At 48.7% G+C, this 10,256-nt stretch overlaps 1 protein-coding gene across 5 annotated transcripts in view; it reads right to left on the bottom strand.

The window, feature by feature from the left end:
- The window catches only part of SZRD1 (SUZ RNA binding domain containing 1), a 31,797-nt gene that overhangs the window by 8,087 nt on the left and 13,454 nt on the right, over positions 1–10,256 (bottom strand). For 2 of the 5 annotated variants that reach the window (XM_068538986.1, XM_068538988.1), the window contains 2 exons: positions 3,208–3,257; positions 1,206–1,460 (listed from right to left, as the gene is read on the bottom strand). In XM_068538986.1, the coding sequence (XP_068395087.1) occupies positions 1,206–1,460; positions 3,208–3,257 (305 nt within the window). The remainder of the gene's footprint in view (positions 1–1,205; positions 1,461–3,207; positions 3,258–10,256) is intronic. The other 3 variants (XM_068538987.1, XM_068538989.1, XM_068538991.1) reach the window with 3 other exon arrangements.

Genomic DNA, 10,256 nt, shown 5'->3' with positions numbered 1-10,256 from the left:
CTGCTTCTCTCCAAATCATGGGATTAATGGTTGACTCATATTACTATGGAAAACTAAAAGAAAATGGACTTTTTCTACTTTGCCAAACGAAGGCTTACAGGAGAGATAACAGAAGTCCATCAAAATAATGAAGGCGTAGAAATAAGGTACAGATTAGCACTTCAAGTCCCAGAATATACCGAGGCTGAGAATCCTCCAAGGAGGATTCTCAAAGTTAGAAAGAGGCTGTTTCAACAAATACTGCTTTACCAGGAGATGACAAACTTACATAATACAACCTCTAGGACTGCAAAGATAAAAAATGCCAGGAATAAAAAAGAATTTAGAAAATTCACAGAAACATCACAGTGGGCCACTGTAAGACCCAAAAGATAACATTCAGAACCCACTTATTTAATTGCACAACAAATGGACGAGGCAGGTACGATCATTATCCCATTTTTCAGACTAGGCTACAAGGGCACAGAGGGGTTAAGTAGGTCTAAGTTAAGCAGAAGTTAAGTGGCAGAGAGGGACTTTCCCTCTGTGGCGCAGTGGTTAAGAATCCACCTGTCAATGCAGGGGACACAGGTTCGAGCCCTGGTCTGGGAAGATCCCACATGCCGCGGAGCAACTAAGCCTGTGCACCACAACTACTGAGCCTGCGCTCTAGAGCCCTCGAGCCACAACTACTGAGCCCGCGTGCCACAACTACTGAAGCCCACATGCCTAGAGTCCGTGCTCCGCAACAAAGAGAAGCCGCTGAAATGAGAAGCCCGCACACTGCAATTAAGAGTGGCCCCCACTCACCACAACTAGAGAAAGCCCGCACGCGGCAACGAAGACCCAACGCAGCCAATAAATGAATAAATAAATAAATAAATTTATATTAAAGAAAAAAAAAAGAAGTTAAGTGGCAGAGATGGGCTCAAACTGGCTGATTTTGACTCAAAGTCCATGCCTTTACCCTGTATGCCACACTGCCCCCTGGTGCCTGTAGAGGCAGCATGCCAGCAAAGCTTTCAGAGCAGTCCCCGAGCCAGTGCAGACAACAAACCACCCCTACCAGCCGGGGTGGGCAGCTGCAGCCACGATGGTTCCAGCCCTGATTCTGCCTGCTTCTCACTACTCTGCAGGCAGCCAGGCCACTCTCCTCCTCCTCCTCAAGGTGGCCTGATGGAGTGGTCAGGTCTGGCTGGCAGGTCACCCCTGCCAGCTACACTCACCGGTCGAGGATGGGTTTCTCTTGCTCCTCCTCGGGGCTGGCGCTGCCCAGGATCCGCTTCCGGGCCTCCGCGTACTCTGCCTCCCGCTGCGCTAGGGACTTGACGGGAAGGGCTGGCCTGCTGGTGGAGTTGGGGCTGCTGACCACACCGTTGCTGGTGGGCCTCTTGAGGATGCGAATCTGTGGAGGGGGCCCCGTGGGAAGGCTATCGTCCTGAATCACAATGGGCACTTTGGGAGGAGATTTGGATTTCCTGCTGACAAAGAGCAAACACAGCTTCACAAGTCCTACCCTTGACTACAGAGGCCCCATCCATGTCCCACACCCACCCCTCACCACTTTTCTCTCCCTCCCCCTCCGAATTCTATTCGTTATTCTCTGGCCTCTGACCAGACATCAAAATTCTCACTCTTCAAGAAGGGTTTCTCAAAAGAGCAACCTTGCCTATTAAGCTCACGCAGCCCACAGGTCTGCTCCTCAGACCGAACCCCAGGCAAGGGGGGCAGGAACACCACCTCATTCTGGGACTTCTATCCCCGTGTTCGTCAAAGTCACATCAACCACTGTCGGGCCCCTGTGGCAAAACACTTCTTGTCCAGAATCCAATGGCCTCAGTTAAAACCCCAGCTTCCCTACACAGACCCGCGTGTAACAGGCCGGTGCGGTGGGAGCCCCTTAGCTTGGGGATCAGCAAAGTGTTCACTCCCAGTCAAGGTCCCACAACATGCGCTCAGACCGAACACTCAAAGGAGCCAGCTCCGCTGTCCCTGCCTGGCATCAAGACAGGATTTACCAAACTGCCTCAGCCTCTGGTGAGTGTCCTGTGCCTCCCAGAGACAAGCTACTCCAGACACTGGATGGTCTCTTCAGAAGAGCTTCTGAGCAGAGACCCCTCCCTCACCAGGGCTCTCCGGTCTGCTGGACGCGGCGGGGCTGGGGTCAAGGACGACCCTGGAAACAGTGCTTGGCAGTGCTCAAAGGAAAAGCACCGTCCAAGGCTGGTAGATGTGCACATCGGGCAATGTGTCCACAAGGGGAGGAGGAAAACGACACAGGAAGGGAAAGAAACAAAAGCCACAGGAGAACAAGGGATCCAGGCAGGAACGGCCACCCCTCAACAGCCACAAAGACCCTCCCCAGAGCAGTCAACTAGCTTCTCTTCAAAACCAAACAGCGCTCAGGGGCCTGTTTTCAGAGCCGTGGTTGTCAGGAGGAGTAGGTACTGGAGGGCTGCTGCCACGGGAGCTGGAACAGGTCTTGGGTGGGACAGGACAGCATGGCCAGGGGGCTGCAACCAGGCGCTAGTGTAGTTGCTGAGATAAGCAGACACATAAGGAGCCAGCACTCGGATCACAGAGGCAGGGAGCCAGGAAAGTCAGCGGACGGGCAGGGCACCCCCAGTTCCCTGGGGACGGCTGTGCAGCCCATCAGGCAAGTCCAGAGAGGCCCTCCCCTCCTCCTCCTCCCTGCCGCCTGTCCCTGCGGGAAGCTGACAGGTTACCAGGGCAAAGACAGACTGCTGAAGTCAACTTTCACCTGCTTCGGAAACCCACTTCCTCTGCTGCCTGGGTGGGGGAAAAAAGCTATCCTTAAAGGTCTTGAAGAATTCCCAAGAATCTTTTCTTCCAGGATACCCTCGTAATGCCCCAAGCCACCAAGTCACGGAGGGCCCAGGGAAATCTTCTGTCCAACCTCCTCGTGTCACAGAGAGAGAAAGTGATGTCCAAAAAGGGAAACAACTTGCTCCAAACCTCAGAGTCAGGCCTCAAGCCCAAGCCTTCTGACTTGTCACCCCCCACCTCACACAGGGTGCCCACTAAGGCAAGAGGCAGGTTCAACACTCCAGCCTCACTGCCAAAGCCGCAGCCACCGTGTCCCTAAGGGAAGAGTTCGCTGCCCAGGAGCCTGACCTGCCGGTATCTAACGGCCAGCTGGAGAACACCACTGACTGCCCAGCTCTCACGGCAGAGAGCATGAGCCCTCAGACCAGACAGCAGCCTTACCTCTCCTTTTGTGTGATCTTCAGTTTTTTTTCCAACCGTCTGTCTATTTCCTAGAGGAAAAAAATGTATATAAAAAGTGGAAAAAAATCTCTCTCAAATAAAAACTTACGTCTTTATTTTCAGAGCTAAGGGCAGTGTCCTTTCTGACCAGGGACATTACTGTGTCCTTTGAAGTAAGGGATGCAGCCCTCCCTTTATGAGACTCTGGGATTTGGGGCCCTGACTCCCTGCAGGTTCATCTCCCTCCATCCCCGTGGCTGCGGTGAGAGTTCTAGACCTCATCATTCAGCTGGGTTCTTTGCATGGCCTCCAACTAGTCTCCTGGTCACCAATCAGTCCTTCACAGAGCCACCTGTATCAACTTTCCAAACATTAAGTCTGACTGTGTCACTTCCCCACTTAAAACACTTCAACTGCTTGCCGGATCCAGTCCAAGCTCCTAAGCATGCCTCGCCCACACATTCCCTGTTCCTGTGCTACACCACAGCAAAACCGAACTGTGGCAACCCCCAGAACCCAGCGTGCTGATCCGCCTGCCTGCAATCTCCGCCCCCTTGCAAACTCCCATTTATCCTGCAAAACCCAGCTTGAATGTCCACCTCTTCTTTCTGAAGTCTTCTTTGATCCCATACAGTTAATCACCTGCTCCTCAGACATAAGCTCTCCCTTTTACATTCCTTCATGATCATATGTGTCACATATTTTATGATCTATTTTTCTTACTCGTATGGACTTGAACTCTGTGAGTAGCACACCTAGCAAAAGGCCTAAAACAAAACAGAAGGCTAACATCTGTGGAAGTGAATGGAAGTCAGAGTCCTCAGGCCCTCAGCACCAGGAACTCCTCCACAGCCTAGTGTACGAGCCTCCATGCACGGGACAGGGAAGCTGTGCGCAGAGCACAGCCCAAACCTCCAGGCTCCTTGGCTGTCCCACTGCTTTTTCTTAAAAAACGTTCCACCAACCAGCAAGGGCAAGACCACCCAGCTACTGGATTATGCAAAATTATGTATTTCTCTGGAGAGTAGATCTATTAACAGTGGTTCTCAACCAGGGGTGACTTTGCCCAGCAGTACGTGTGGCAACGTCTGGAGACATTTTTAGTTGTCATTACTGGAGGGGAGCTGCTACTGGCAGCTAGTGGGTTGAGTCCAGGGATGCCACTAAAATCCTACAATGCACAGAATAGCCCCACAGCAAAGAATTATCTAGCCCCAAATGTCAACAGTGACAAGGCTGAGAAACCCGGATGGGATTTTCAAAGGAGTCTGTTACTTGCAAAATGTTAAGAATGACTACCTTAGTAAAAAGTTTTTGAAATTTGCTGAGTTCCATCTCAGAGCCCAGCGTGTAGCTAGTTTTCACAAATGCTCTGTATTTCCTGTGCAGTTCAAGCTGGTTAACCATATTATTCAAATCTTCTACATTCTTACTGATTGGTTTGACCTATGGACTACAGAAAGAATCAAGAATTATTCCTTCTAATACATTAAAGTTTATCATTGTGAAGTCATTTTCTTTGCCTTAAACTCTATTATTTCACATTAATAAAGCTATGCCAGTTTTCTTTTTTTTTTTGGTTAGTATCCCCTGGAATATGTTTTCCTCTCTTACTTCTTGTCTCTCCATGTCCTTATTTTTGTTTCCTGTAAGCAAGATGAAGCTAGCCTAACCATATGAAGCTGAATTTAAATCGAGTCTGACACTGACACTCATTATGATTGATGCTGAGTTGTGTTTAAAATTTTTTGTTTTTATGAAAGACCCAAAGTATATTTAGGCAAGCACAACAAACTGTATTCTGAGGGCACCATCAACTCTAGGGAGGGGGTAGGAAGCCACAAGAACAAAAACCTCTCACTCAAGCATGGAACACAAGTTGGCACCCAATGGCTGTTTAATGACTGAATAGAAATGGTGCACGGAGGGTAAGAGAATGACTTAGATGTTTTCTGTGAACAGACAGACATGCACTCAAAGAGAATCTACGCCCACAGCACAGTCAGTAATGTAATTCTTCTAAATTTTTGTATTAATAACAGTGTTACTGCCTGAGGAAATACTATGTTTCACATTAGTCTAATGCCCACTACCTTTTACGGGCTTTTCACAAATAACTTGCAGTTTTAAAATTCCACACTATCATTTTGCTCCAATCTGAAGATGAGACTTCCTATTCAAGTTTCTCCATCATAAGTGCAAGGTTTCACATCTGTGGGATTTAGGTGTCTTCAAACAGGGTCAAAATCAAATGCTTCCACAGGCGGGCAAGGAACCAAACTCCATATGCAGGGAGCACAGTGAGGAGGTGAGGGGGCTATGAGGTACCAAAGAACACTCGTTCCCCCTACAGACAGGCAGCCAAGCCCTGGATGACAGGGCCAGAGCTGCTATTTTAGGAGATTTTTATAGGAAAACTCTAAATTTTTAAACGTCATTACATGAGCTCTGGCTTTCATACCTCCGTAAGGGCCAAATAAGACATAAGAGGCAAATGGGCCTAATACGTTAGCTGATTTTTTAAAACACTGTGGAAAAATACACATTACAGTGGCTGAATTTGAGAGGTCCCATCCGGGTTTCCTCTCAGGAAGGCAAACCGCTTCCTTCTTTCTCTAGGGTCTTAGGGAAGACGGGGAATCTGCCCAAGCCTAGCAAATACAGCTTGGGTGGAAGGAAGCCCTTCAAGAGGGCATATGGACTATAATGCTTAATGGCTGTCAATACACTCCCAAACACTCATTTTCTGGCATACCAACCGTGTTTGATAAACAAAGTAGCTTGTATCCCTCTCTGTCAGATGAGGGCAAGTTGCTCAGGGAGGTTAAGGAACTTAGCCAAGGTCACAAGGTAGCACATCATGGAGGCAGCCCTAGAACTACGGCCTCTGGAGGCCCTGTCCCGTGCTGCCACACCCCCACGAGTGCTCAAACCCTTGGAAATGCTGCTAAAGCCATTAGATATTGATCCCCTCTTCCATATAGCCCCTGAATCCTACACTGCTCCCTGGCACTCCAATAACTAATACTCCCATGAATCTCCATCGCGTCAGACAGGATGGTGTATCAGAGTTGAGGAATTCTTCCATCAGATGAGAGGACAAGATATAAACCCAACAGCTCTCTGGCGGAGCGCGGATCCTGGCCATCTCCAGATGGCCAGCTGTACACCAGCACGCTCAGAGCCGTCCAAGCAGGAGAGGGGTGCTCTGCCAGCAGCTGGAGAGGGCACTGCATCTCACTATGGAGTCTGTCCAGGTATCATGAGTCAGTCCATTCTCTCCTTGGACAAGGCTTTGCAATCAATCTGCTCTCAGACTCATGCTCTGAAGAGCTGGACCAAGTGGAAACTTTCCTACAGGGTGCACTACAAGGAGAATGCTTGTCTCCTCCAGAGATGCAATAGCCCAAAGGAATTAAACAGGCCTCAGAATGTGTGAGGAAGCATCTAGGTGTGGGCCCCAACGAAGAGTCTAGTTATCTAAGGGCACCTTCTGTTTTTAAAAGGATGCACAGAGGCCCGGCCCAAGGTCAAGGCTCCTGTGTTAGAGGACCAAGGACTTCTGTGTTAGTGAAAGAAACCCATAAGCTCATCACTTCATAACTCAGCTCTGAGTGAGGAAGTGTCACCGGGGCACAAGGCAAGTTTTAGGGCATAAGCAATCAGAGGGGAGGTGCTAAGAAAGTTTGATTTCCTATGGCTTCTCCTTCCAGAAAAGCTCTTTATTTTTTGTCAAGTAGCAGTGAAGAGACTCCAGAAGATGATGTTCTCTGCTAAGTGGGGTGGCCTCCTCTCTTTGGGTCAAAATCCTAAACAAAAGATCTCTTGTGACCAAGCACAGGTATCACTTCTCCTGTGGAACTACCCTCTACAAAAATGAGGTACATGCTTCTTGGTCTGAGAGAACAAGCGAAACCATAAAGAAAGCAAGCATGGGGGCAGGAGGTCATGAAGAGCCACAGTGGGGAGCAAGGTGGTTCTGGATTGGGCTGGTCCTCATGGGAGGCAGAGGGGAGGCCACAGCCACAGCCACAGCCACCGGGTGAGCGACACTAGACATCAACATCTGCAAATTCAGCTCACCCAGGGAAGCAGCACAGCTTCACTGGCTGCCGAGGCCCTTAGTCTTGTAATGGTTATGCTCACGTGAACCTCCAGCAGAGAGCTGGGAATGGAAGCATGGGAGGGGAGGAGACGCCTCAAACAGCCTAAGCCGTGACCCAGCCACAACCTTCAAAAGGAGCAGAGGCAACAAAGAGGACCAGGATGTATGTGCAAGGGCAGGCAGACTACAGCGAGAGCCTCACTCCTGTAACACTAAGAGGCGGATGAGAAAGGAAAAAAGAAAAGTGAGAAGGTAAGAGGTGAGGAAAAAAAGGCAGAAGAGAGAAACAGGTTATTCTGGGCCTTGGTGCAAAGTACAGCAAGTACAGCACCATTACAGCTTACTGTCTCAAAAGACAGACTTTATCAGCTCACCTAGGGATGGTGACGCTGATTCATACTAGCCACACTCGCAGGAGAGAGTGAACAAACCCAAATCCTGATCTGTTACACTGGGGGGCGGGGGGAGGTGTCTTGTCCTTTCCGGAGCCTGACCTCCTGCCACCAGCTCCCCAGGGCCCCCACCGCACCGTGTCCTGCTCCACCACACCATCCCTCTCTCTGATAACCCAGATCCTCTGGTCACCAATGCAGCCAACACAACTCCAAAGAATCCAAGTAATCTTGTACTGAATGGAGGTCTAAGACATCTTGGCTCTGAGTTAGGAAATAACATCTTTTTATCAGCAACAGTTACTATTTAAGTGACTTTTCCGGGACAGTTTGTCTCTCTTTGTCAGTTTCCATTTCAGAAGAGGATCTTTTCTGATTTTCCTCTCAGATTCAAGGAATAATGACTGGTCTTGGGCTCCCTGTGAACCACTATGTCCCACAGGCTCATCTGGTCTCGTCCAGCTGTCCCAAATTGGGGAGCACGTATCTACAAGCAGACCACTGGGGGGATCTGAAGAGATAGGAGTCCTGAAAGTACAAGTGTTTCTCTCAGAACCAGAGCCTGACAGGTCCTGATGAACAGCAAAGAGAAGACGCTGTCAAGGAGTAGATGGTGAGACCACCTTCCAAGTACGTTCTGGCTCCCGAACTCCAACCATAGCAGGAAGTGCCCAAGCGGGGCCTAATCTCTTTTAAGTTTGGGGCAGGATATCAGCGCCCATTCCCCTGGCTAAAAGACTGCCTGTGTCAGGGCCTCCTGGAGAGCAGTCTCCCCAGAATGGCACCGGTGTCTCCATACCACACACAAGGATGGAATTCTGGCTCCTTCCATGAGGACCTCAATTTCATTCAGGAATAAAGCAAAAAGAATTCATGGGGACAACCAGCAAAATCTGGTCTAAAACAGGATAAAAAGGTCTCTGTAACTTTTAAAGTGCACCACTGGTCATTTCAAGTCCAGACGTGCAATCCATAGAGACTTTTCCAAACAACCTTCATGTCGACTTGTGTAACTCTGTGCTTCATCCCTGCCTTGTTTCTCTACATCAGTGGCATGGCAGTGACACTGTCCTGCCCCAGTGGGGCTGGCCATCTCCAATGCTTCTGCTTATTCTACCTCCCCCGACTAACAACAGGGAGGAAAGCACCCAAAGTCATACCACCCCAGGTTTGATTTTACAGTGATGCTTCAGGATCACTGTCAAGTTCAAAAAATCAACTCAACTCCTGAGCAAACATGATCGGGTAATTCAGAAAAAGCAAAAGGCAGAAATCAGAAGTTGAGAGACAAAGAAGACCTGTGGGGGTACAGCTAGGCCATCAGCTGCCTTTTTAATACAGATGCAGGTTAGTCTGTTTGAAGGTTCCATTTCCCACAAAACATTCCTCCTTCCTCTGTTACTCCCAAAGCAAGGAAAACATTCCACTTTAATTACGTGGGCCACTGTAGGGCACAGGATATAGTTCTAAAGCTCCCTCCCTACCTAAGGAAGTCTACGCTTTGTTAATGTATCTCAAGGCCATTTTCCTTTTGCTTTACTGTGATAAAAAAAGCTGGAGACGAGCATTTATGGAAAACCTACTATAAAGTAGGAGATGTGCTAGAAGCTGGAAACCCAGAGATGAGTAAGGCAATCCCCGCTGATGAGGAGAGCCTAGCCAGGTGGGAGAAGACAGATAAACCACAGTTGCCATGTTGGTTGTATCAGCAGTGTTTTGAAAAGAGAAATGAAGGGGGGACGAGCCTGCCATGAGAAGTGAGGGAAAGCTGCAGAAACTTAAAGGACTAGAGTTTTAAGGAGAAGAGAAGGGGCATAAAAAAGTTGGGGAGAAAGAATGAAAACATGAATAGAGGGAAAGAAAAAAGGAACCCCAAATAAGATACTTCTTAAATGGAGATATTCAAATCTAGAAAGGTATTTGATAATGGATCCATCTCTCTTTTAAAAAATCTAGGTTTGGAAAACCATCTGAGATTACTTTAGCTGCAGTCAGCAATGGTTCTTATTATTTGGGGACTTCCCTGGTGGCACAGTGGTTAAGAACCCACCTGCCAATGTAGGGTACATGGGTTCAAGCCCTGGTCCAGGAAGATCCCACATGCTGCGGAGCAACTAAGTCCATGAGCCACAACTACTGAGCCTGTGCTGTAGAGCCCTCAAGCCACAACTACTGAGCCCACGTGCCACAACTACTGAAGCCCGTGTGCCTAGAGCCTGTGCTCCGCAACAAGAGAAGCCACTGCAATGAGAAGCCCGCGCACCGCAACGAAGAATAGCCCCCGCTCGCCACAACTAGAGAAAGCCCACGTGCAGCAACGAAGACCCAAAGCAGCCAAAAAAAAAAAACCCAGAAAAACAAAAAAACAAAACATATTTGGTATCAACACTACTCAAAAAGCTACTGCATAAAATTAGTTGTAACTCCTAGGGCCAGCAAGATATGAACTGGAAGAACTTAGGCACACCAGAAAACCACAAAGGGCTTTGGGGTGGTACACTGTAAAGACCAAACAATTCATATTTGCTCATAAGGAACAACCAGTTCCTGCT

Source organism: Eschrichtius robustus, chromosome 3, assembly GCF_028021215.1.
Source record: "Eschrichtius robustus isolate mEscRob2 chromosome 3, mEscRob2.pri, whole genome shotgun sequence".
NCBI classification, from domain to species: domain Eukaryota; kingdom Metazoa; phylum Chordata; class Mammalia; order Artiodactyla; family Eschrichtiidae; genus Eschrichtius; species Eschrichtius robustus.
The sequence above is the reverse complement of the archived record's forward strand: the minus strand, read 5'-3'. Positions and strand labels throughout refer to the sequence as shown.